The 27,875-nt window shown below is 47.7% G+C and overlaps 1 protein-coding gene across 2 annotated transcripts; it reads right to left on the bottom strand.

Annotated features, from left to right (window-relative positions):
* Positions 1 to 179: 179 nt before the first annotated feature.
* Positions 180 to 26,248, bottom strand: LOC123395232 (mediator of RNA polymerase II transcription subunit 13-like). Of its 2 annotated transcripts, none has more exons than XM_045090187.1 (23): positions 25,907 to 26,248; positions 24,444 to 24,559; positions 23,039 to 23,112; positions 22,783 to 22,922; positions 22,599 to 22,685; positions 22,429 to 22,516; positions 22,255 to 22,338; positions 21,553 to 21,630; positions 21,384 to 21,463; positions 20,413 to 20,491; positions 19,955 to 20,263; positions 19,800 to 19,886; positions 15,542 to 15,779; positions 14,427 to 14,633; positions 12,455 to 13,759; positions 12,126 to 12,375; positions 11,928 to 12,009; positions 11,750 to 11,837; positions 11,186 to 11,264; positions 10,314 to 10,609; positions 1,880 to 2,921; positions 1,405 to 1,782; positions 180 to 1,189 (listed from the first exon to the last, which is right to left on the bottom strand). In XM_045090187.1, exons 2-23 carry the CDS (start codon positions 24,465 to 24,467, stop codon positions 579 to 581), a joined length of 5,706 nt encoding a protein of 1,901 aa, XP_044946122.1. In that variant the 5' UTR covers positions 24,468 to 24,559; positions 25,907 to 26,248; the 3' UTR covers positions 180 to 578. The 2 variants fall into 2 exon arrangements, with proteins under 2 accessions (XP_044946122.1, XP_044946123.1); XM_045090188.1 differs by lacking the exon at positions 25,907 to 26,248 and adding an exon at positions 25,051 to 25,264.
* Positions 26,249 to 27,875: the final 1,627 nt, after the last annotated feature.

Below are 27,875 nucleotides of genomic sequence, written 5' to 3' on the forward strand. Positions count from 1 at the left end.
CTACAGAGGGAATAGTTGTTAGGGTGACAAACTGGCTAAATCGCCAGCAACAGTGTAGAATCATGAATGGGGATCTGCAATGTTATCAAAGAATCTTTTAAATTAAAACATCCTACATTTTGCATCAGAAGGGAATATGTTGTTGGTGTCAACTTTGATGGTGCAGTGATGCAAACCAATAAACCAAGCAAATTTTTCTTCTTTGATTGAGGTGGAACCAATAAAATTTCTTTACACCAAAAAAAAAACGACCTTGCCAACAATGAAGGCGCCAGCAGCAACATGAAACTTCAAGCCGATGAGTGACGAATACGACCGAGTTCTACAATGTTACAACGATATTACATTACAGGGAGAGGTATTACATACATACATACATACATACCATCCTCAACCCAACAAATTAGCACTCTTGCTATCAAAGCAAGCAAAACCAGGCTAGGCACCCTTCACCTACCTACCTATCTAATCTAGGTACACAGAGACAGGCACTTGGGTTTAAGCAGCATCTAGCCCTTGTTTTTTCTTTCCTGTGTAAAACATCATGTGAGTTACTTACTAGCTATCACCTCTCTAAGCTAGCTAACATCTCCCTTCTCTGTTGACTGAGAGAGATGTCGATCCGCGTAGTGGAGAAGTCTCCTCAACCTCAGAACCATGTCACAGTGGAAGGGGAGGGCGCTGCGCCTTTCCATAAAGACCGGGCTCGCCGTCATCCACGATAGGGAGTGGAGCTCCGCAGCCACCGCTTCCAACACATTGTGCATGTCCGTTTCGTAATCACGGGCAGCTGATGTTTCATGCCTTGCAGCCTGCTTGCTCCCTCTGCTCATCTTGTCTTGGACAGTGGTGCCTCCGTAGTAGTCGACGATGCTAACAGAGAGAACCGAGTGCCTGCTGTCCTCCTTGGTGAGTTTCTTTCTTACTGCCGGGACGGCTTTGGAGACGACGTAACCCATTGCCAAGGGGGTTGCTGTCCCTTTGCTGTGCAATAGGTGGGCAAGCGGTGGGGATTCCGATGTGAGGCACGTTGGAAGCTGTAACGTCGCAGGGGAAAGATATCGCATGCTTGGTGATGGAACCAGGAGATACGATGATGCAGACATTGATCCGATGGACTTGACTGGGGCGAACCCGTCCAAGTAACTAGCAGAAGAACTAGTGTTGCTGCTGCTTTGATTCCCTTCACCTGTAAGAGAAGAGACAGGAAAAGGAACATTAGTAAATAAAAGCACGATCCTTTACTTGACTGGCACACTTGGCACGATCAAGATCCAAAACAAATAATCATAGTGCATTTGTATCCTTTAGTGATGATCGTTTACTTTAAAAATCACCACATTAAATAGAAGTAACTTGTAGGTGGAGATAATAACATAACATACACAGACAGACACTACTTACCAGAAGTAGAAGTGGGTCTGGTCGCCGGCAGATCCGCTTGGCATGCAAGATGCAATGAGCTATCTTGGGAAACTGCAACTAAACTGATGCTACGAACAAAGTGCAATGAACCCCTTGAACTCTCCATTCCAGTTTGTTCCACCAGGATCTGCTTCTTGTTGCCTGGCTGACCTTTCGTGAAGCTAGATTTTGAATGGGGGTTGTATAACATACTTGGTGAGGAAGGCATGTTTCTGTCATGGATTAAGCCCATATCTTGTTGCTCGAGTGTTGGTCCATTAGAATTTGACGGAATACCATCAGGTATAGATCGTCGTAGCTGCACAGGCCACTTCTTTACCTCGTTACCACCAAAAGAGTATATTGCCTTTTGCCATTCTGCATAAACAATATACATAGACTGTTACAAACACATAGATAAGAACACACCTATCAAATGAAAAAATACAGAGTTAATGATCAAATTGATTAGTACCCTGGATTTCAAGCTCAAGGAAACCTCCAATACGGGTTATTACTACATCTCTTGATCTCGTATTGCTAGCCTCTGGTGAAGACGACATTATTTGACAACCCTGCTGCAGAATTTGAATGAACAGGCTTTGGAGAACTGTAGTGTCTTGGCGGCTACTAATACCACCAAAAGGAAATATTAAGCTGTCTAATAGCTCTCCTCTGGAATCTGTCCAGATGCATACTAACCATCGCCAGTCTTCGGTCCAGCCATAACAGCAATGAAGACTCGTACCACTGTCATTCTCAGACCCTTCAAGTAGCGGGCTTGCTCCACTATCAGTGCCACCTGAAATTGAGCTGTAAACTCTGCTGCTACTTGCATCAGCTCCAAATCTTGAAGATTCCATTGCATCATTGTAATCAACAGCCCCAGGCTCTGCCAGAATGAAAAGCGGCTCAAAGGCATACTTCCTGTCATCCTGAGCGCATAATTCTGGGATTTTGCTTGGATCAGGCAGTCCTGCAGCACGGCCAGGTTGCCATGAGTTGTCCCATGACACTGACCTCATGGATGCATCAAACTCTGTTTCTCTGGAGAGAGTTTGTCCAGACATCCGAGGAGCTAGACATTCTTTCCAAAGGGTAGGACCAGGAGATGCAGTATGCATCATCGTGGACTGAGGCCTACTCATATAACTATGTGACTGGAACAAGTCACTCGTGGAAACAAACCGTGGGATCCGTCGAGCCTTATTGTACACAGTGAAAGCTATGTCCTTGAGAGCAGCAAGCTCATTTGGTTTTTGGAGTCTCAGTAAAGTTTCGACAGTAACAATCTGTAAGACAAGCTTTGGTATGCTGAACCCAGAGAGCATTACAACATTGGATGCTGATGCTTCATCAGCAGAAGCACTGCTGTTTAGAGCTTTGGCGACCTGAGTATATAGGAATGATTTCCTTTCTCTCTCTGATGATAAGATAGACCCAAGGGCAACAGAACTTTCTACCAGTGTCTGCAGGACTGCAGATGGTTCAGGAAATGGGCAGACCACATAAACTACCTGCGTACATAATGGACCATGGGTGTTGAAAATGAAATAGATTAGTACTGCGATTTTGGGGGAAATGCCAACTTAAAGTTTATTTTTCTGGCACAGCACTACTCCAGGCAAAGCATGAAAGAAATATCAATTCATCCACTTAGAGGCCATCATGCATATAACTGAATGATTAGAAGTCCTAAACATGTGATCTTTTTTTTTTGTAAATACAAGTGAAAAGAAATGAACTATTGGATCATTTCTGCTTCCAAAAACTTAAAAATTGACTTGAGATATATATTCCCAAAAGAGTTGGCAACGTATATATGTGAAGTTCACTGCAATGGTGGCATTTGTTAGTAACAAGTGCAGAATAATAATGGCATCCTACAAAAGTTGTCATAAGAGGAAACAAATGATGGTATATTCCATGACAAGAGCCTCGGTTGGATCAAGAAAATAGGAAAGCTGTATTTGGACATAATGGGAATGACAGAAGCAACATGTCTACAAAGAAACAAATCATATACTCCCTCTGTAACTTAATATAAGACGTTTTTTGACACTGTCATAGACTCTAAAAACGTCTTACAAAAAGTTACAGAGGTAGTACAAAACAACAAATCAAAAAAGATAAGAAAATTATCATAGTATATGATTAAATAAACATCCTACAATAAGTTGACTACTAATATGCATTTCTCCCAGTCCGCAGGAAGAAAGAAGAATGGCTCCGCTCCTCTCCTCCGCTCCGCCCTCTGCTCCCCACCCCCTAGCCTGACCCCGCCTCCCCCCGCTGACGCCCTCCCCTCGCCATGGCTTTCTCCTGCTCCAGAGAGGCGAGCTCCTCCGGCCACGCGCGCCGCTGGCGGGTCTCCCTCGACGGCTCGTCCTCCGCGCGCTCCTACAGTGATGTCGCCGCCTCCCCGTGCTCCCCGGCTGCCACGCCGCCCCGTGCTGACCCACCCCCCCCCCCCCCCGGCGGCTGGTGTGCGCCGGGTGCTGGCCACAGCTCGCCTTGGGCCACGCTCGAAGGTGCACCGGGAGAAGCGCGCTGGAGCCGCGCCCGAGGTCGACCAGGAGGGATTCGAGCTCCCTCGACGCAAGGACCGCCGTCGCCACTCCCGCCGTGCCGCTGCGCAGGACCCTGCGCCACCTCGCCCCCGCAGTCCATCGGCCAAGGAGGCAGCGGGCCTCTGCTTCCGCTGCCTGGACTCGCGCCACAGGGTGCGCGACTGCATGGGGGACGTCCGCTGCCGCCGCTGCCTCGTGTCGGGGCATGAATCAAGGGAGTGCCCTGGTCGCCGCCGCTCTGGCACCCGCGACCACTCCCCGCATGCACCCGTGACAAGAACCGCGCCGCCGGTGAAGCCGCGCGCAGTGGTGGCCCGCGCACCACACGCGCCTGCGGCGGAGACCGCGCCGCCTGCCACAAGGGCCGCGCTGCCGGCGCCGCTGCGCACCGTGGCGACCACCACACCGCCGCTGCTCCCCCCCATGGAGACCCCGGATCGCCCCGAGACCCCGTCCCCTCCGGTGCGGGTCATCCTCGCCTGCTCTGTCGAGATGGAGGAGACGGAGGGCGTCCTGCACACGTCCCTCGACCTGCACCCCGGCGACTTCTCTGTGCACCTCCATCGCCCGGAAGACTTCCTCATCGTCCTCGCCACCCGCGAGCTCAAGGATCGCCTTGCCGGCGACCACTTCATCTCCGGCCCCCGCTTCTCCCTCTCGCTGCGCCCATGGTGCAAGCTTGCACATGCCGGCTCCGGCAGGTTGGAATACCGCGTCGAGCTTGAGCTCCGTGGGATCCCCGCCCAGGCCTGGCACCTATCCACGGCGGAGCACATCCTGGGCAGCAGCTGCTGGATCGAGAGGCTACACCCGAGCACGCGCTCCCGCGCTGATCTCGCCACGTTCCGGCTCTCTACACGCACCGCGGACCCGGCTAGCATTCGCCGCCACGCCATCCTGGAGATCATCGAGATGCACCCCTCACGCCACCAGTCGGACGCCCCGGCCATCTCCACCCTCTCGTACCCGGTGTCCGTCACGCTCGCTCGCACCGAGCTCGACGCCCCAGCGCCATGCAGCACCACCCCTGCGGACGACCCCGACGACGGCCAGGGCGGTGACCATGAGCGCCGCGACAACGACCCCGCCAGACGCGCCCGCCAGCGCCGTTGTGGTCGAAAGAGACGTCGCACCGGCTCAACCCCTGGCGGCCGCGCCGACGGCATGCAAATGGATGACCTCCCCTGGCCGCGCAACCCGCGCCCGCAGCGTGCTGACAACATCGCCATTGTGGCTGGTTGGACCTCCACCAGTGATGCCCGACGTACGGCCGCGCGTCCTGCGGTCCCCCGGCCGTTCCGCATCATCCGGCCATGGCCTGGCCTACGCGGGGGCCGCCGTACCAGCCGCCCACATCAGCCCCCTGCAAAAGCGCAGGATAAAGCGGTCAAACCTACGCTGCCTCCGATCCCCAAGCCGACAGGATCGGAAGCCGCAGTGATGGAGCCCACCCTCATGACCCCCGCGGGCCAGGATTGCTCGCTGGGTTCCGTCATTGGCCGGGGCCCCAGCGAAGATTCGCATCAACAGCTGCCCGAAGCGGTCGTGGCAGACACCGAGACACCGCGTCGCGACGCGCCAACCCCTCCTGCCCAGCCGGTTCCGTCGCTTTTTGTGGGGTCCCTCGCTTTGCCGCTGGGCCCCGACGCAGATTCGCTGGCCCGGCAAGATGACGCTTCCCCTGCTTCCCCTGCATCAGCCCCTGCCAAGGCGTGGCCCACCCCCGACCAACCTACGACACCAACCAGCCCCCCGAGGGAGGAAGCGCGGGAAGAGGCGGATGGATTTCAAAACGCGGATCATGCCCCGCCACACGAGGATCTTCTGCTTCCGCTGGGACGAGCCTGCACGCTGGTAGCCCCACCACGACACAGCTCACGACCCAGAGCGGCCCAAACACCAGGCCTACAACGCCGCCTCTGCTGGATAACCCACAGTCCGGCCCCACCAACGGAAGGCCCACTATGGGATCCCCTGCACGTTTTGCATCGCCTCCAATCACCATGCGCCGCTCCTGCCCGCGCACCGTGCCCATCACGACATTGACGCTCGGCGACTTCCTAGCTGCAGCATCCAGGCAGCTCTGCGCAGCTCTGCCGACCCCAGGAAAGAGGCAACGTGGCCGCCCGCCAAGCTTTTCCACCCCTCGACGCGGGCGCTCTGCATCATCTGTGCCATGCAAGGCGGCCGGCCCCCCTACGGCTGAGCGGCGTGCACAAGTCCACATCCTGCGCACACTGGGAATCGCCGGGATCAACCAGAGGATCACCGACGCCGAGATGCAAACCTACGACGGGCTCTTCGCCACCCCGCTCCCCACCACCGTCCTCGCCGCCATAGCCGCGCTGGTTGATCGTGAGCTCCCCTCCGATCCCACAACGGCGCCGGTCACCACGGTGATCGCGGGCAGCCCGATCGAGGCGTAGCTGCGCCCTACGGCCTGCCCTCCCGTCGATACCTTGTCCCATGAATTACGGCCCCAAGATCCTTGTATGGAACGTGCGTGGACTGAACATGCGCGCCCGTCGCCTCGCCATTAGATCTCTGATTGTAACCACTACTGCCTCGATCGCTTGCTTTCAAGAAACGAAGATGGAATTGATCCGTTCGTCGATTGTCCTCGAGACCCTAGGCTCGGAATTCGATGACTACGTCTACCTCCCTGCGGCTGGAACCCGGGGCGGCATCCTGCTGGCATGGAAAAGCCGCGAGGTGGTCATCACTGATCCCTCCTTCACCGCCAATACGCTATCTGCTAAGGTTTCCACCACGGCCGGAGCTAGCACTCCCTGGTGGATCACTGCCGTCTACGGCCCGCAAGACGATGCTGGCAAGATCGCCTTCCTGCAGGAACTCCGTGATGCCCGCATTGAGTGCCCTGGCCCGTGGATGCTATGTGGCGACTTCAACCTCATCTACCGAGACGAAGACAAGAACAATGGCAACGTCAACCGCCAGATGATGGGCCGCTTCCGTCGCGTGCTCAATGACCTAGCGCTCAAAGAGGTCTACCTCAATGGACGCCGCTACACATGGTCGAACGAGCAATCGCCGCCGACGCTTGTCCACCTGGACCGGATCCTATGCACTGCAGACTGGGAGGAGCTCCACGGCGAGTGCCACCTGCGCTGCCTCGCCTCGGTCGTCTCCGACCACAGCCCTCTCCTGCTCGACTGCTCCCCGGCTGCGCCAACCCATCGGCGCTTCCGCTTCGAGGAGTTCTGGACTCGTCTGGATGGCTTCCAGGACATAGTTGCGGAAGCCTGGGTCTCCGTCCACGACGACGATCCCTTCCGACGCCTCATGCTTCGCATGCAAGCTACTGCACGCAAGCTGACGAGCTGGAGCTCCAAAACTGTGGGCAACGTGCGCCTAAAGCTTGCAGTCTCTAGAGAAATCCTCCTCAAGCTCGATACTGCGCAGGAGAGCAGGATGCTCTCCCCACATGAGGATTGGCTCTGCCGACAGATCAAAGCATCCTACCTTGGCCTCGCCTCCCTCGAGCGCTCCATCGCCCGCCAGCGAGCCTGCGTCGCGTTCCTCAAAGACGGCGACGCCAATACATCCTTCTTCCACCGCCAATGCACGTACCGGCGGCAGAAGAACAGGATTCACAGCCTCGCCGTGGACGATGGCGCGGTCACCAGCCCGAGCGACATGGCAGCTTTGGCCTTTGCGCACTTCGACGACTTGCTTGGCTCCACGGTGCACCGAGAGTGCACCCTCGACCTGTCAGACCTCATCACGCCGGCCGACCTGGCCGACCTTGATGCGCCATTTTGCGCAGAGGAGATTTGGCAGGCGGTTAAGCGCTTGCAGACGCGCAAGGCGCCAGGCCCGGATGGCTACACCGCCGAATTCCTGCACACCTGCTGGCCCACTGTTCGACAGGACTTCCTCGACGTATTCCAGCAGCTATACGCGCTAAGGGGGCGTGGTTTCAGCTCCATGAACCAGGCTCTCCTCACACTGATTCCCAAGCGCGCGGATGCAGCCGGCCTTGCCGATTACAGGCCCATAAGCCTGATCCACCTCGTGGCCAAGGTCTTCACTAAGGCCCTGTCACTACGCCTCGCCGCCAAGCTCAATGACCACGTCAGCGCGAACCAGAACGCATTCATCCCTGGGCGCAGCCTGCACGACAACTTCGTCCTCGTCCGGCAGTCTGCGCGCCTGCTGCACCAACTCGGAGCCCCGCGCGTGCTCCTGAAACTGGACCTGGCACGCGCCGTCGACTCGATCAGCTGGGCGTTCCTCTTCGAGGTCTTGCGCCAATACGGCTTCGGCAATCGCTTCCTGGACTGGCTGGCGATCCTCCTCTCAACAGCCAGCACCAAGGTGCTCTTGAATGGCGCGCCTGGCCCCGCAATCTGGCACCGCCGCGGCCTGAGACAAGGCGACCCCCTGTCGCCCCAGCTCTTCGTCCTCGCGGTGGACACCCTGGGGCGCCTGCTACACCGCGCCACCGAGCTCGGCATCCTACGGCAACTACACCCCCGCCGCTCACTCCCCGTCGTCTCGCTCTACGCCGACGACGTGATCCTCTTCTGCCACCCCTCGCACGGCGACATCGAGACGATAAAGAGCATCCTGCAACTCTTCGGGCGCGCCTCTGGACTCCAGGTTAACTTCCTGAAGAGCACAGCCACGCTGATCTGCTGCGACCCCGCCACAGCCACGCCTGTTGTCGACCTGCTGGGATGCCCCATCGTGGACCTTCCCATCACCTACTTGGGCATCCCATTGACACTACGGCGCCCAACTGCTGCCGAGCTACAGCCCGTTGTCGACAGGACCGCCGGTATGCTCCCGTGCTGGAAGGCGCACCTCATGAACAAGGCGGGTCGCCTCGCATTCGTCAAAGCCGTCCTGAGCGCGATCCCTATCCACCAGCTCCTCGTGCTAGCTCCACCGAAGAAGACAATCAAAGCGCTGGTGAAAATCCAGCGGGGGTTCCTGTGGGCGGGGCGCGCCAATGCCCAGGGCGGTAACTGCCATGTCAATTGGCAACGCGTCGTGCGGCCAATTTCCTTGGGTGGCCTCGGCGTCCGGGACCTGGAGCGCTCCGGCCTGGCACTGCGCATGCGCTGGCTCTGGTTTAGTCGCACTGACAGCACCAGAGCCTGGAGCGGCCTCGACCTGCAATTCTCGACGGAGGAGCGCGACTTCTTCTTCGCCTCCACCACCATGCAGCTCGGCAACGGCCAGCAGGCCCTTTTCTGGGAGGACAGATGGCTTGAGGGGCATGCCATCCAAGAAATCGCGCCACAGCTATATGCATGCATCCCCAAACACCGCCGCAAGCTCCGAACTGTGGCCGATGGGCTGCAGGCTCACAAGTGGGCACGTGATATCCATGGCGTGCTTGGGATCCAAGAGGTTGGGCAATACCTTCAGCTCTGGCACAAGATCGAACCCGCGACGCTCTCTACTGAGCCTGATCGCCTGATCTGGAAGTGGACCACTAGCGGCACTTACACCGCGCAATCGGCCTACAAGGCTACCTTCCACGGCTCCATCCCATGCGATGCCTGGAAGCTCACCTGGAAGTGTTGGGCGCCGCCACGGGTCCGCTTCTTCCACTGGCTCGCCCGGCTCGATCGTTGCTGGACGGCCGACAGGCTAGCCAGGAGAGGGCTGCAGCACCACCCACGATGCCTCCTATGCGACCAGGAACCGGAAACTATGCACTACCTCCTCCTCGCCTGCCCATTCTCCCGACAAGTATGGCATGAGACCCTGGCCTGGCTAAGGATCCCCTGTCGCCCACCTGATGGCGAGGACTCGCTCAATGCTTGGTGGTCCACCGCGAGACGAGCCACGCCGACGCTTATGCGCAAAGGCCTCGCATCCATGACACTGCTCGTACCTTGGATGACATGGCTGCGTGTTTGACAGCGAACGACCCTCGACCACCCTGATTGCGAAGATCAAGGAGGAAGCGGCGCTTTGGGCCAGAGCCGGCGCGCAAGGCCTCAAAGCCGCGATCCCGCAGACTTGGGATGTTCACTGATTTTCTTTTCCTGGCCCTGTAACCACCTCCTAGGAGGATTGTGACCTAAACCCCTATCTTTTCAATACAATGAAACGCAAAGTCTTTTGCGTTTTCTCGAAAATATGCATTTCTCATTTGCCAGTTCCTTTTGTACAAGCATGTATAACAATATTTATTTCAGTGGGCTTCTCTGCGTTGGTTCTCATAAAAAAGAAAAGGAAAAAAGAAATACTGATCAGAGAAGAGCAATAATGAGAAGAATACATGAATATAAACCATGCGGCTATTGTTTTGTAAGTCCCTTGGATCAAAGAAGTGGAGAAGGAAGAAGTAAAAGGCCTTACAGTGCAAGGTATGTTACTGCTCTCTTTCTGATTTGTTGAAATGTTTGAAGTAAGCTTTATATCCTTAATTACCCTTGCCAGAGATGATAAAAAACTTTTCACACTCCAACTTTTTGAAAGAGCTTGAAAGTATTCAGTTACTGAACTGATAGAAACTGAGTGGCTGCCACTAGACTTCAATTGATCAGGGCACTCAACAAGAACAAGTCCTGAAGGCAGATATTTTCCAGGAGATTGTTCTATTTGCCCCCCACTGTGTTGTGGCGAATGAGTACCCAGCTTGCAAACTTCATAAACTATAAGAATTGAAAAATAGATAAAAGTAAAGAACAAACTTTGAAACACAATAAATTAGTATAATTATATGCAGATGATGATTGACAAGTCATCCCAGTAATGACAAATTATTGTTATATTATTTTGGTTGTTTATACTCCCTCGTCCCATAATAAATGTCACTCAAACGGATGTATCTATTACAATGTTGTGATCAAATAGAACGAAATCAATTGTATTGCAACCATGAAGCCATATAATTTGTTAAAAGTGCTATCTTAAAAGCATAATGACTGGCTGTAAATATTGCCTCTTCTGAACGAATCGTATAGCTTGCACAAATAGACAAATGTACGAAAGGTAGCATTAGGCATAAAACTCTATATATGTCTCATTGTCATACAGCCAACACAGTGAACCAATGATGGTCACTGGATTCATAGACACTTTGCAGGCATAAGTGTAGAAATAGTCAATAGCTATCAAGGTTTTAAGAGTACGAACTCGAGTCCTACCTTACTGATCAACATTAATTACCACTAATTAGCACTGATCATTGCTAGCTATAGATTAGAAGCAACGCTATATGCACTTACTTGTTCCAAGCTGCATGAAAAAATCAGTGGCTGCAGAAGTAAGCATATCAATATCGGGGCACAGTGCATAGTACGTAACCTGAAAGAGCGAACAAATGAGAGATTTATGAATCCCAAAACTGTAAAACTCTTTCCAGAGTAACCAAAACAAAGAAACACGTAGTAGTCTAGATTCAAGAATGGCTACAGAACTTCGGGCCAATTTGCAGTTGTGCTGTGTTGTGCTATTTCCTGATATGGAATACTTAAAGGGCAGACCGGTGCACGTAGCTCCCGCTTGCGCAGGGTCCGGCCACTTTGGATCTTTTATACGCAGCCTTTCCCGGCATTTCTGCAAGAAGTTGTTTCCAGAATTCGAACCTGTGACCTCATGGTCACAAGGCAACAGTTTGACCTCATGATATGGAATACTTGCATTACAAAAAATATTTACCAATTTTATTAACATTTTGCTTTTATGTCCAGAACGACACTACAGATATGCTTTCAGGCAGTTGATATATCAAAAGGTAATAAAAATATATAGTGGGCTATGAGCCACCACATTGCCAAACTATGCCTTACAGGCTTGGCCGAAGCATAAGGTTCCAAAGGAGCCTTCTCCCACAACTTGAGGCAATTAGCAGAGGTCTTTAACCAATCATCCTGATAACTGCAATTTCAGTACTTACATCAGTAACACGTGCAGACAATTAAATGTTAGTTCATTTGATAAATATTTTCAGGGAAACAAGTATGCTACCCAACAAGAAGAGATGGCGAAGGGAGGACAGCGATGGTTGGTCTAACACGGTGATATCCTTTATGATGCTCCTCTGAAGTGCCTGCATTGATATTCAATCTCCCTAGATGAATCATGGCTTGCTCCTTCTCGCAATGTTATACTTGTAACATAATAAAGAAGTTGAAGACAAGTTGAGAGATATGGCAGAAGTAATACCTCGATCACTGCTAGACTGGGGTGGGCTCATTGCATCTCCACCAATGGGTATAGAATTTGAAGTCTCTCGAATATCACCAGTAGTATAATGGAAAGAGTATGCGTCTCCCATGGCAGCAGATTCTGCTATATTACTTCGACCCCTGCACCAATCAATTACTGATAATGGGCCATCCATGTTTGCAAACGCTGTTTTAAGAGCTGATTTTATATCCGACTGCAACAAGCCAATCATGGATGATTCTGAAACCTGTATCCAGAAAAGGACATGGAGAAATGACACATGGGTAAGTAGAAATGGCAAGAAAAACAGAGAACCAGATTTTTACCTCTGCAGAAAGTGGGTCAACTAAGTCAACACCAGCACAATCCTTGGAATGACATGTTCCTAATAGTCCACCACAGCCAGCATGAACCATAGAAGGATCACAAGAAAATCCGCGTCTCCTTTGCTCATCCAAGGAGAGCCAGAAAAAAGAACCATCTCCATCATCCATATCAAGTGCGATATCAACAAATGAAGTAGATTGCTGAACTAGCAGAGCCATGGCACTGAGGAGTTCTACAATAGGTTGTCTTTGTACAGATGGGCTTGTGCCAGTAAATGTGTTAGCGGACAAACAATCAAGGGGTTTTGCCCCTTTAGGTACCACAACAGACCTCCAAACTCCGACGTTTTCCATTCGGGACCTATCATACATTTCATGGTCAACGTCACTAGACAGCCGAGCTGGTATACTTTCTTTCCTTTTCACGTCATATTTGGGGACAAGATCCGAGTTACTACCGCTCTCTGTCTGCATAGCACTGGACAAGGCACTTTTTAACTCAGCAGATGCTTTGGTTCTCAGAGACACTAGTGTATGCCTTATTCTGCACATGGCAGCCTGAAATGTGATGCATTCAATTTCAGTGGCAAGCGCGGTCTTCATAGATAGGAGGAAATACCCAACATTAAGCATGTTATCACTCTTCTTTTGCAAACTCAGGGAAGAGCTAAATGAAGTTTCACCAGAAACAGGTCTTGATGTTTCTCCCTTGCATGATTGTTCGTCTGCATTGTTTAAGCTCTTTTCACTCTCTTTTTTCCTACCTTGCACAAGAGTGTATAAGTTCGATCGACCAGCATCACGTGAAAGATTAGCTGGTATTAGTTTATCAGACTTCTCAGACTTGTCTCCTACAGACTCAACTTTAGAACTTTGTGTGACATCATATGAATAAACTCTTGAGCTAAAACCGCAACTCCCTCTTTTTTTCGATCCGGGCAAGTAGGGATTTGTAAACAGTGTTGCCGGCGACTCGCAACTAGAAATTTCAACAGCTGCATATTCTGGTGCAAATGTGAGTGTAGCTTCAGCTCTGGTGAGAAAATCAGATCTACTAGATGATAATACTAAGGACTGGGACCCTGCAGATGATGCAATTTCTTTGAGAGGCTCCTGAACTTTAGAAGCAACATCCTGAATAGGTGACATCGTTTGGTGGTTAAATGCCTCCATAGATGTGAAACCAACAGGAGAAAGTCTTTGTTCAGGTATATCCATAGCTACGGATGGGCTATCTATGAATGCCATGTCTCCATATTCAGAAGCAGGGGTTACTAAAGTATGTGATTCAGCGGTACCTGGAGGCTACATAAAATGGAACATCAGGATCATAGATAGCAGGCAAGTCAGGAAGAAAGTGATTCTAACACACAAATATCATCATCATACAGTTTTCTACTTGCACGTCCAGAAAAGGTAGTATGTTATTTACATTTAAAGAAGGGTTCTGCATTGTACTCATTGTTTAGATCCAACAAGCAGAGAATTCCACATTCCATGGCTAGTAGACAGGGTAGAGGATTAAAAAGGACAAAGTTGCACGGTAGGAGAAAATTCTTTCACAAGCTTTTGGTGATATCATAAGCAACATGTTTCAACGCATGAAATATGTGAGTAAGTCAATAACTGGTCCTTGATTTTACAATCTAAAAACTCAACAAAGCAGAAGTGAAGTAATTGGCTACAATCTAGAAACAACATTTTGTTATAAATGCACAGCATTGCAGGAGCATGAAATGTAACCAAGTCAATACAATATATTAAGTTGCAGAATACAAGTAGTGATGTATTTAACAGAATTAAATATTTCAAAAGTACTACAGATTCCTAACAGTCATATTAACACTGTCATATGCATAATGGGTCAATCATTATCACAGAGCTTCTCATACAAGACCAAGCATAGTCACTCTAAATGTTGTAACCTAGCTTCATCTACAAATAACTACTAAGAGTACGATAGGGTACCTACCTCACCAAAATCTAACTCGTCCTCTTGAAAGAAGTCACTAAAATCTCCAAACTCCGAGAGAAGTATATTGATGTCCATCACAACCCCCTCTTCACTCCAGCCCCAAGAACATCCCCCCTGACCATTTGTACCTTGCATGTTCTCCCTAACTTCTTTGCCAGCATGAGAAGAAACTTCCGTTATTTCAGAACGAGAGCGCTTGGATACCTAAGTGAACGAATACAAAGCATGAAGACTTCAGCAACGTTGACGTAGAATGGTACACAATAGTGTGATTGTGCAGTAACGCTATCAAGCATTAACATAGCAAAATGAGTTAATAACACAAACAGCATAACATGTATATATGGAGATTATTCACCAGAATAGAACTTCATGCATGTATCGTGGCAAGAAAATTTGGTATTGTGATAGTTTTAGCATAACAGATTGGTATATGCTCACAAATTAAACTTCAATATATGAAATTTAGTGTTGTGATAGTTTTATACAAATACTTCTATGCACAAGATGGCATGAACTGTATAGCATGTGTTCTTCCATGTAATGAAATTTCTGCCAGCATTCAATTATCAGTTTCTATCCAGATTTTGCTCCATTTTATCACCATCAATGCTTAGATTATTTGCTACGTAAAGTGTTATGCACTTCCAAAAATAAACTATGCACATATTTGTTCAGCAAGTCATATTCCCCTAGCCTCTATTTCACATGTAAGCCTCACTGAGGAGTGAAGATGACAAAATATTTTACACAGTAGCATACATACTTAGTTTTCTGTGGGAAAGAAGGATGCAGTTACTCATAGCTGATCATTGTTTTACTTAAAGTATCGTCCATTTACACAAAAATTGACCATATCTCATATTTCACGAGTATAACTAATTAGAAATAAGTCGATAAACATGTTCCTATGTCACAAGAGTGGCATCACAGCCTTCTGTTAATCACAAGAATGACGTAGAAAGCATGATACTAGCACTACAAATTAGCAGCTACTGAGAAGAGGAAAAGTAGTGTTGTACTAACAAACATATATTAAAATGTAATTCTTGAGGAAAAAACTAATTCGACATGGTACAAGTTTGTAAATTAAGAGGAAAACAACACAGTACCATCTTGCTACCAGCAATGTCATTGTTTAATGGCAGATCAGACTGACGGCATGCTGTAGAGTCAGCATCTGCTAAAAGATCACCACCTTTAGCAGCAACTGCATGCTCACTTCCATTAGAAGTGCTACTGACACTACTGATACTACTAGCCATGCCATTGGAGCTGCTATTCCTTTGTCTTCTTAGTCTTAGAAAATTAGAGTTCACACCAAGTCCACGTGAAGATCCATAGAAAGAGCTGCTAACAGAACAAAACAATTAATGCAGGAGAAATCATACGAAACAAATTTGCAATCATGATGTATTAAAAGAAGTACTGAAAAAATGTCATGTCATAATACAGATCAACTCTTTAGTTGCACCCGGAGATTATGATCCATGGGCACGATCGAATCTATGTAATTCTTGCAAGTAACTTTTGGGTATAATGAACCATGGCAACAAAACATTTTATACTGCATAGAGACTCCGGATGTGCTGCATGGATGGTGATCCTTAACAAAGAGTTAGTCCAGCTTAGCACAATTCCATAACCGCAAACTGAGCCTTAGTAACATCACTTGTTTTGGATAAAATTAGTTGAACATAGCAAACACAACCAAACAAACGAAGCGCCGAGTAATCGGGAGAACAGTCAAAGAGACGCTCGAAAGGAACGCCACCCTGCAAGGAAGTGGACGGCTGAAGGTTGATGAGATACATGGAAGTGGAGACAGCCTCAGCCCAAAAGTGAGGCGGAAGAGATGCGGTGATCATCATCGCACCAGCCGTCTCAAGAAGGTGACGATGCTTGCGCTCAGCCACACCATTCTGAGCATGAGCACCAGGACAAGAGAACTGAGCAAGTGTACCCTGCTCAGCGAGAAACCCACGCAACATCTTGGAGATATACTCTCCAGCAGAGTCAGCATGGAACACACAAATAGGCGTAGAGAACTAAGTGTGAACCATGGCAGCAAAACGCTTATAGATAGATAAAACCTCACTATGAGAAGACATGAAGTAGATCCACGTGTGTCGAGAGAAATCATCTATAAAGATAATATAGTAGCGATGGCCTCCCTTCGAGGCAAATGGAGCTGGACCCCGAACATCAGAGTGAACAAGGTCAAAATGACGCTAAGACACAGTCTCGCTATGAGGATAAGGTGACTGAACCTGTTTACTAAGCCGGCAGCCCTGACAGTCTAAAGACACACCACCGGAGACAGATCTAAGAAGGCCACGTCGAACTAAGGATGAGAGACGAGAGGCACATAAATGACCCAGAGGATGATGCCACTGCTGAAAAGAGCTAGTAGACAAGGCAACAGAGGTGGAGAGACTGGCTGCGGTGGCAGCAGATGGAAGGTGAAGCCAGTCAAGCTCCCAGAGACCCTGAGAGTCACGGCGCCGGGGGCCAGCACCAAGAAGAGCACCAGTGTGACGGTCCAGAACCGAACATGAGTCAAAGTCAAGAATGACCCGACAACCAGAGTCAACAATCTGACCACCAGAAATGAGTTGCATGGTAAGCGAGGAACATGAGCCATCGGGAACATGGAAAGATGAAGTGCTAAGAGTGCCTCGACCAGTAACCGGGAGAGAAGTACTATCGGCGGTAAGAACATGAACAGGAGAATCAAGAGGTCGAGTAGATGACAGAGTTGATGAATCATGAGTCATATGAAAAGATGCTCCGGTATCAAGAATCCACGGAGATGTACCTGCTTGTGTAGAAGGTGGTCTCACAATGCCAGAAAAGTCCGTAGCAGAACCAACAGAACCTGTCGATGAAGAACCAGAAGATGGAGCTAGCAGACATCGAAATCGCCCAATCTCCTGCTCAGTCAAGGGCGCAACTGAAGATGTCGATGTAGACGTACCCGACAATAGAGAGTCAGAGGCAATCAATAGGGCGCGAAGTCACGCAATCTTGTCCTTGGTGAAGTACACAGCTGAAGTAGGCGGCGTAATGGCACGAGAAGAGAAGCGACCACCACCACCTATGGAAGCCGCTAAATATGGCGATGTAGCATGACCAATATCGTCGGCAAGGGCTGATGGAGAAGACGAGGTCGTGTGCAGACAAGCACCAAGCGCCAAGGGAAGACGCGTGGACGAAGCGCAGTCCATGGAGTCATAGGCACCAGGACAACCGGTGAAAGTCGCGAGAAGTGTCGGGGAAGAGCGACATGCACCGATGAAAGTCGCGAGAGGAGTCGGTGTAGAGCGACAATCACCATATGTGGAGCTCGCAGGAGGAGCAGCAGAAAAGCTACCAGCACAGCCGCCAGGAGTCACCGGGAAGCAAGGGACTGCAACGTTGCGTGCTGGTGTAGACATTTTTTTTCTTTTTTTCTCTCTTTTTTTTTACCAAAGAAACTCAGTCAACGAAAAGCAGACCAGGACCAAGCCTTCGATCTGGCAGAAGCACCTGCTCGTGCGGGCAGGGCGGACGGGATCATGAGCAAAGAAGCAGGTAGACGCCCCGGGGTAGCCTTCTCCTCCAAGCAGGTAGATGCGGCGGAAGCTGATCGGGCGAGGGGCGAGATCCGACGAGGGGCTGCAGGATCGTGCGGACAGCGGGATCCAACGGGGTGGAACGAAGACGGCGGGATTCGGTAGAGGACGGCAGGATCCGGCAAAGGACGGCGGGATTCGGTAGAGGACGACAGGATCCGACAAAGGACGGCGGGATCCGATGAGTTCAGTCGAGGGGCGTCGATCTGGAGCAGCTTCGTTCCAGGTGCTTCGAGCGAGAGAGGACCTGGCGGCTTCGAGCGATAGAGGAGACCCAACGGCCTTATCCAGAATCACCAGCGGCCAGGGCGACTTGGGCGAGGGGATCCAGCACCGGGAGCGGACTGGGGCGAGGGGGTCCGGCGTGGGCAATGGTGTGGGGCGACGAGAGCAGGAACTCGATCGAGACTGGCGACGGGATCCAACGGGCAGCAATCGAGCGAGGATTCCACTGGCGACGGGATCCAACCACCAGAGGGACTAGGGAGCAGCACACGGCGGCCTTCAGCTGGGAACAAAGGCAACCGCGGAAGAGACAGCGTCGACGATGGCTATGAAGAGATTGGATCGGGAGGAGCACGAGTTGCGCGTGCGAAAAAAAAACCCTAAGGCTCTAATACCATGTTAGGAAATATGCAACTTGTATTTCCAAGAGGCCATAGGCCAGTATATATACATGTACAGGTGTGTAATATGCAGAAAACCCCTTATACAAAGGGTAAATATGAAAGGTTACATGGCTAGATATATAGTACTCTAACAATAAGCACCTTTGTTGATGATGATGATCCTTAACAAATAGTTAGTCCAGCTTAGCACAGTTTAGCAACCGCAAACTGAGCCTCGGTAACTCTAATTTTTGGATAAACTTAGCCGCCAATTCTTCTAGGTCTTTTTTTGTGTGGGAATGTGGCAGTTGAGACTTGAGAACCTTGATTGAACCTTGATTACAAAATAAGTGCCTTTAAAACAACACTTACAGCCTGTTTGGTTGGAAGCCAAAACTTGCAACAATATGCCACACTTTTCTTAGCCAAATTAGACAAGTATCTCATAACCACAGCTAGACATGCCAAAAATGACGTCATAAGAACATATGTTATAGCATGGTAGGCTGAGTTATGGCTCCACTATTCTTGGCCACAAGCCAGCCTGTTGGGCAAAAATATTTGGCATGCTAGGACATTGTTAGGCATCAACTGATACGGTCCTTGGTGCTGTTTTTCTCCAGTTCAAGAGAAGTTCTGGCCCTCAAATGAGAGCAAGCCAGAAAGGAGTTACTGCAAGGAACATGGGTATGTGATAGTACAATTTACAGCAAGGTGGTAGGCAACATACTTTATGTTCCAATTATTTTATCCTAGTTCTAAAGAAATGATAGTTTTCGCATGCTCGGCAAATTAAATTTTGAAGTTCTGAAAAATGACAGGATTTACCTAGTTGTTCTGTGTCCACACCTAGCTCAAAAAGTAGGAGGGTGTTTCTATGTCTAACATAACAAAAAAAAATCAGAATTTCATGTATTCTTTCCCCTTAAGAAAAATGGTTTCTTTGTTTTTTTATCTTGTATTCCACTATTTAGTTCTTACAGATATAGGATAACATCAAAACAGCATATCAATGCTGTTGTTTCAAGATTATAGTATTTTACAGAGTTCATTGTAGATAACAGCATTTCAAGTTGGTCTCCAACATTTTGATTTATGAGCTGTTCCAGATAGTTATTGATAGAAAAAACCATGTATGCAAGACTGACCTGTTCCGGAAGTACGAAGACGGAGAGAAGTTCCAGAATGGCCAAGCCTCCCATGATGAACTACCCATCCAGTCCTGTGACCACATTCTGCGGGCAACATAATTTAAACCATGCACTCTCCAAACATAACAAGATCATTAGAGCAAGACTATTACCTTTTACTAGAAAAGCGAACAAATGCCTGATGGACCATAGGTACCATAACAGCCTCAGGTGGGTATATAAATGTCCTTTCAAGAACTGGAAGGCCATCAGCACGTTCTAACTTTTGCTGCCCATCAGCACCTAAATGAGGGTCGTTCACTGAATCTAATTCTTTCTTAATCTGATTATTTTCCGATTCAGAAATTTTGTCAGTTGAGGCAGGTGGAAAGCCAAGGGCAACTTCAACATAGTAACTTTGACCTCTCAGCTGGCAGATGGTGGGTTGAGTGAAACCTGGTAGACTAGATGCCGATAATTTGCTGAAATGTTTACAGAAAGTTACTATGAGAACTGATTATCATAATGAACTGACAGGTGAGTTAACACCCAAGAGGTGCAAGCTGGTGTAAGTGTCTAACTAAAAAAAGCTTAGCATATTAGTCGATTTGAGTTTTGAGTTCTGAAATACCTTGAATATACTTGTCTCGCGAGGTCACTTGGGCAACAGCCAACAAGCCTACCCAGCATTCCACTAGGAGCGACAATAACTGCAGCATTCAATTAAACAGGTCATGAATTTGAATATGCATGATATAAAACATAACTTTAATCCAAAAAAGGCATAAAACATAATTTACATAAACGATGAAGAAACTGACAAAAGCAAAGTTACAAATCAAAGTTATCATGAGCTTGGTCACAGAAATAGAACGTGCAGTGCAGTTAGTTTAACTATTTAGAGAACTACTAAGTACTAACTCCATTCCTAAATATAAGATGTTGGGCAGTTTAATATTCCAGCCTGATTCAAGATGATGACTCCCAAGAACATAAACCACTATATGGCTTGCTTCTGCCCATTTTGTCAATGTCATATCACACAGGTTAAGAGAAATACAGAACTACCACCAGCAGCATGATTACTTAGAAGGGTCTAACTGTCGTCAAACTAAGCAATGTGGTGTTTTTAACTTAAGGAGTCCCTTCAAAACAGTATGATACAAAAGGATTGTCAATAAAGATTGACCAATTGGAAAACTAAATCTGTATGCCATAAGCTAGCATACCGCCTCTCATGAAGTTCTATTTGTAAAGGTGAAATTTCAAAAACACCATATTACTGAATGGCTCCCCACTCTAAATGAGATTCGCTTATCATCTTTTAATCCACCTTATAAAGAACTACTCCCTCTGTAAAGAAATATAAGTGTCACTCTAAATGAGATTCGCTCTTATATTTCTTTACGGAGGGAGTAAAAAGTAAGATAAAACAGTGGGCAGTCCCATTTGTAAATCAGATATCCACAAGAAAATCATGTCAGATCAGAATTATGAATAGCACAAATATATTATCCTTTTCCAGCAGATAAGACGGTACATTTTCTAAGAATGTCAATACATCAAGATATGTAAAGATAGAATTAGGGAATGAAACAGTACCTGGAAGACCTTCACCAACAGAACGGGGAGTGTGTGTGAGAACTTTCTCTATATCATCACTAGATAGGTTTCGCATATATCTAATAGAATAAACCATTTAAAGTAAGACCACTGGCACTAAATAAACTGAAGAAAGCCAATGATATGATGCAACATAATAAGAACTGACCTTGCGGATATAATTACATGCACAAAGATTGCTTCCTCAGTGGCCGCAAAGACAAATTCCACTGTAGGTTGTGCTCGCCTATAACACAATGATAACAAAATTAAATGGAACGCAAATAAAAAAAAACAAAGTTGTCCTTGGAAAACAAACGGAAAACAATGAAACTACATGGCCAGCCACATCTGTATCCTCCATGTCACACTGACATTACTTATTCCACCCGTCGGACCAAAGAGGAATGGTTGTGGGCCTGTGATGGATTGTAGCATTGTAGCAAGTTGATATGGACTTCTGCTTCATTATCAAATTACTAGAAGTGAAGAAAGGTCTCTCGTCATCATATAAAGATTGGCAAAAAAGGGATGCAGCTATTTTCGAAACCGCTATAGCGGAAAGAAAAAAAGAATCTATCAAGTTGAAACCCCGTGCTGACAATTCGGTTATTGTTTAAACAAAGTTTTGCATCACTAGATGGGCAGGGGCCTTTTCATTTCTTCAAACACAGGAATAATGGCAACTTCACTCTATCCCAATATACCATACATTATCTATTGTAGTGCATGGCATTGGTACTTAAACAGACACGTTATGTGTGGAACTTTAACAGACACGTTGCATCAGTTGCTGAACAAAGATTGTAAAGAACTAGTTACCAAAGAATACAAAATGAATAGATAAAGGCATAGCAACTGAGTCACGAACCTAAAGCTGTTTTGATTTCTTGTAGGGGGGTTGTATTTTGTAAATACATCACCAAATCTTGCATAGGAAAGCCCTCTTAGTGCTCTGTGCAAGAGAAATTGTCAGATTGGAAATTCATCAACGAGACAACACGTTGTAAATTACAGATTCATACTAAAACAAGTATAATGATACCTCTCCAAAGAATTTCTTAAGGCCTGACATAGTGCAGCTGCAATCTCTTCTGAGTTGCCTGGAGCCACCCATAAACCACTCGAAACAACTGCAAAACAGAATAAGCAAATAGATAAGCAAAGTAGACAGTTTAAGACTCCGTGCAATAACAAATATCAGCAACAATCAACCTCTTAATTTAGCTACAGCGGGCTGAGTCATTTCAGGTACTGACGAGTGACGGCCAGAAAGAAACAACCAGAGCTTAATCTTCTCATCTGTCATTGTTACAAAAAAAAAAGTTTGGCATAAATAAGCATAGAGTTGACCTAGGCAGAGAGAAAGATGGGTGCAGGTAGTGCACATGATTATTACCAGGGTTATGCTCTCCTTGAGATGGATCCCAAGGACCAACAAAGGAATTTGTCCAAGTACTTAGGAAACCTTCATTCTGTAAGCGAAGATACGCTGACAGCACAGTGCTATTAAGAGCATCTTTCTGCTCGGCTTTTGAACTGGACGAGGAAAAGGGATCACAAAAAAGAACACATGCATCAGAACAAAAATAGCAAGTGGTAACAAGCAACTACAAGACAGCAGAAAGAGGGCATATGGAGGGTAGAATTAACACCTTCTATCAGAAGTAGGACTATAATCTGGTTCAACAGGAAGAAACTGAAACCATGATACAGTCTGAAGCTCGGCCTGCAATCACAAATATATACATAAGACTAAATCAAAGAAGGCCTATCTGGAAAATCTACAAACTAATCCTATAGCAGGCTGTGGCAGACTAAGTAGGTAAAAAGTATCACTACCATACTCTAAAGCTCAGCAGAAACCTACAGATATGAAATGGAACATCATTCGCAGTTTGGAAGTGTGGCAGGTAATACCTCCCCTGTGCTGTAGTTTGTGATGTGTGAGGAGGGTGGTTCACTAGCTCTCCTAACTTTTCAACTTTGCAATCAGTTTCAAGTTCTACTTCTACTTCATCAAAAAAAAGTTGCAAACCATTACAGAAATTAAGGAGAGAAAAAGGACATCTGTAAGTCACAAAGATAGCAGTGAGAAATAATCTGTGGAAGATCCAACAAAAATGCCCCACGCACAACTATACTCCCTATTGGGCAAATCGTTAAAGCATCTACAGACCATAGGCAGACCCTCAGATACCCAATTAAAGATTAAACTTTATGTTATAGGTCTCTACTTAGCGACTGGAAAATGAAAACGGTGCAGCGCTGTCAAAGGAGCATCCAAGGAAAATCAAAAAGGCCTCAATTCTCTTATTATTTTAGTTGCTTGGAAAATTTGGTAAAACTGTCTTTTGGTAGTCTCGTCGTCTCATTTAGGCGTGTGGCGAGAACTCTATAGTTTCTTTCAGGGTGTGCTGAGTGTTGTTGGATGTGGGGTGAGAGGGTTTTTTCTCCCTCTTCCTTGTACTATTTTCTTTCTTAATGAAATGATGCACAGCTCTCCTGTGTATCTGAGAAAAAAAATGCAGCAGAGTTTCAAACTGTTGCCTTGCTACATTTTGTTCAGTTTTTCACACCATCGTCATGGTTGGTATAGAACAAAAGTTGTTTGCAAATGATGTACTCCAGCCGTTCCTTTTTATTAGGTGTAGTTTTTGTACACGGTAACCAAAGCACTTATTTGAGGATAATTTGGGACTGAAATGCCCCTGGTTACAATGTACTCCCTCTGTTCCTAAATAGTTGTTGTTGGGGAGAACTAGATTAGTTCTCCCCAACAACAAATATTATGGTACAGAGGGAGTAGATTAGAGGGGTAATTACTGGCGGCTAATTAATGATCCTCCAATTCAGGACAGCTGGAATTAGCAACGACAGGGGTAAAAAGGAAATGCACCTAATAAAAAAGGATGGAGGGAGTATAACGCATCGAGAACTTGCAAGTTGCAATAATAGAAACACTAGAGTTTGCATTTCGCAGTACAATGAAACACAATAAAGCAAGTTATGGGTCACAATTCAACAGAACCCACCGGGGCGGGGGGATGTTAAACTTACAATTTTGAAAATGTTGGTCCACATATTCAGTGTAGAAGGCAAGGATACTGCTTTATAAAATCACCAGTGTTCCTGCCTGTACAGTACAAGGTGAAATCTGCAACATGGCCTGCTGCCTGGCATACAAAGAGTACTGAATTAATCCCATATATAGAAAAAATGAATGAACTACATGAAAGAAATGGGATCGCACTAAGTTATCTGCAAATAGTGGGATTTCATGGTTGTCATTCTTAATTCCAAATCACACTACAAGATATGATAATTGAACAATACTACAACAATGGGAGTCTATCATTGCCATTTTAAATTCCACAACTGGTATTATGCCATTCTAGTTCCAAAGCCTTAATAAGTTACACCATTCCTCTCACAGACGAATGAAGCAAGAAGTTTCCCTTTATAGGGAAAAAAACGCGGTCCAATTGCTTTCATTAACAGTTGCAGTTAACATATTCGAGCTCGCACCAGGGAGTGACTGACATGCACGACACAGGGAGGAAGCTATAGGTTGCCGAACTCCCTACTCCTTGTTGGACGGGAGACGAGATCAGAGAAAAAGGCGGGCTGGTGAAGTGGAGAGGAGTGCTCGGCGGAGGAAGGTCACCTTGAGTCGCCTGGATGCACCGCCGCTCTCGTCGGCCCTGATCGCGGCCGGCGTCACGCGGAGCTCACCGTTGGTGGTACGTGTGGGCAGAGGGGGTGCGCGGGGCGCCTGGGCCTTCTTCGTTGTCACCGCTGCAGCGTACGGCGAGGGAGCGGCGGGGCTGGTGTCAAGGAGCCGGCGTGGGGTTAGCGGCTTCGAAGCACCGAAGGCGTGGGCGGCATGGGCGTTGGATGAGGATCTGTTGAATCGGATCTGTGGGGGCTGTGGTGGGTGGGGTTAGGTCAGTCTTTGGAGCGCCCGTCACCGGCCTCACGAGATACTACATGACTTAAGATGAACCTTCCACAAATCATCATCGGCTACAATAGTTCCTTTCACGTCATCGCAACCTAGCCCAGTTGCTGCATTTTTCAACACCGTGAATTGTGTACTGTCTCTTCAACACGTCCCATTTGTTTTTTAGTTGATCCTTGGGAATCTGTTCCCCTGTCCTAGCCAAGAACTTCTCTCCAAGAATCTCATCATAATCTCTACGGTTCAAACATCCCCCTATGTGGTGTGCATCCCAATTTGCCTTTTTTTTTTACTTTTCCATCCATTTCACATCATAAATTCCAATCAAGCATATATAAAAGGTAAACTGTCACGTGCTTCGCTGCCGCCATAACCAAGAAGAAATACTGCATGTTTCACACACAAGCTGCTGTGTATCAGCATAACCACGAAATAATGCATGTTGACGGCACACACACACACACAAGTTATGCATCTACACATAGGTTTTTCATGCTGGGATCTATCCATAAGAATTAGTAACATAAGAAGAGCATATATACAAGTAAGTTTGCTTCTTTACCTCTGGTTGGTCACAGGGGAGATGGGAAGAGCGACCTCAAGGCGTGCTCCTGCTGCTCGAGGCTTACGGGGATGGCGGATGCGGGCGGGCAGAGACGGAGCTCCTGCTGCTCGAGGCGGATGTGGGTGGCGGATCCGGCGGCGGTGAAGCTCCTGCTCGACGAGGGGCCGCGCCGGTGGAGAGCAGCTGGCCGGCGGCCAAAGAAGACAGAAGAGGAGGCGGGCGTGGGTGGAGCTCCTGCGATGGCCTGCGGCGGCGGTGGCCGGCGGCGGCGGCAAACCCTAACTCGCGGGATCGGTTCAGATTTTTGGGATGGCAAAGGTGGGTAATTCCCTCACAAATCCAGGGGGTAAAAGAGGGAACGACATGAAACCAAAATCACTCTTCCCACCATTGTGCCAAAGTTTAGCACTATTTGACTCTTAATCCACCCCTTTTGACAATAAACAATTGAAGGGGTCCAAGGAGATTACCGTCCTCTTCATCAGTCGATTTTCTCATTGTTTCTGTCTTTTTCCTCCCCATCATCCTCTCCATGCGCACCAAGGACAATGATGACGATGGCGGCGACTACACCGTCTTTTACCAGCTCCTCAGCATAAACTAGGCTAGCGGTGGCGGTGTTGTTTTTTATGTTTTTATGTACTTCTTTAAGTTTGTACAAATTTGAATGAAATCATCTAAATTGAGTAAGTTTCTTCGAATTTGGTTCAAATTTAATTTGAAAAACGACGTCTCAGGAGGGCGGCTGGGAACCCGACCCCCCCCCCCTAAAAAAAGGCGATTTTAGTGATGGTTCACTCCAAGCGACGCTATTTCAGGCCCTTGGGGGCGAACGACTGTAGATGCTCTTACACCCTACCACCAGGGTCGATGGGGTAGGCCCCAGAGAGGTAAGTGCCCAATGGGGGTGGCTGGTGGGCCACCTATTCTCTCCACCAGTTCATCCCGAGAGAGAGAGCTTGTGCCTTTCTCTCCTCCACTCTAATCCACCACCTTTGATCTCCTCTGTTTGCGCACAATTTTAACAGATCTTGAATGTGAAATGAAGAGGACGGTGATCTCCTTCGACCCCTTCAATTATTTTTTGTCGTTATCCTCTTAGTTTTGATGCATTTTTGGGCACATGTGCCACTTATCCACGTTAGTGACCGTCGTGATGGCATAGTCACGTTGAACTACTTCCTACCGCCATTGACCACAATGATAGGTCGTGTTACCCTACTGCCAGTGATAACAATAGTAGAAAAAGGTCAGATTCGAAGAGAAAATCTAAATAGGGTCAAATCGAGCTACACTTTGTCATATATGTCAGAACAATGATTTTGGCCCCTCTTCGTTTGCTTATACGCATATGGTTTTGCGATAGATTTTGTGCTGAAACCGGTTCACTCCATTTGCATTTCACTCGCTTTCTATTTTAGCGAAATCCATCCCGAAGGCCTAACCAAACGAACCCACAGAATTAGACTTCTTTTGAGCTTTTGATTTTCCAGATCCATTCTCCATAATCGAGCGAAAAGAAGTGGTCGTCTCTTTCCATTTATTAGCCATACATCGTGTGCCATGGTCTATTCAACCCTCCCTTCAACTAGAGTTGACGTGCGTCATTTTCCAGTCATGGCGCGATATATTATGGTTGGTTTGTCGTGTGTTTCATCACGGATGGATTGTCATTTATGATATGTGTGTGTTATTGATTATGGTTGTGCTCATTCTATAGGTATGATCTTAGTTGGTTCAAGTTGAGGACACCTCCCCCCTCCCCAAAAAAAATGAAGTACACTTATAAATAGGGCCCACAAATGACACTATGACACATCATTTCTAGGGAGCTTAGGGCATCTTCCAGTGGACCCATCATTTCTAGGGAGCTTAGGGCATCTTCAAGTGGACCCATCATTTCTAGGGAGCTTAGAGCATCTTCCAGTGGACCCATCATTTATAGGAAGCTTAGGGCATCTTCCAG

Source organism: Hordeum vulgare, chromosome 5H (assembly GCF_904849725.1).
Source record: "Hordeum vulgare subsp. vulgare chromosome 5H, MorexV3_pseudomolecules_assembly, whole genome shotgun sequence".
Lineage (NCBI taxonomy): Eukaryota > Viridiplantae > Streptophyta > Magnoliopsida > Poales > Poaceae > Hordeum > Hordeum vulgare.

What these genes read in the sequence shown, in the direction of transcription:
- LOC123395232 (XM_045090187.1), bottom strand. Translation starts at nt 24,467, where the DNA reads ATGTGGACCAACATTTTCAAAATT. An exon ending in TTAAGAAATTCTTTGGAGAG is followed by an intron (nt 22,339 to 22,428) that starts GTATCATTATAC and finishes TCTCTTGCACAG; the next exon opens with AGCACTAAGAGGGCTTTCCT. An exon ending in ACGAGTTAGATTTTGGTGAG is followed by an intron (nt 13,760 to 14,426) that starts GTAGGTACCCTA and finishes CATTTTATGTAG; the next exon opens with CCTCCAGGTACCGCTGAATC.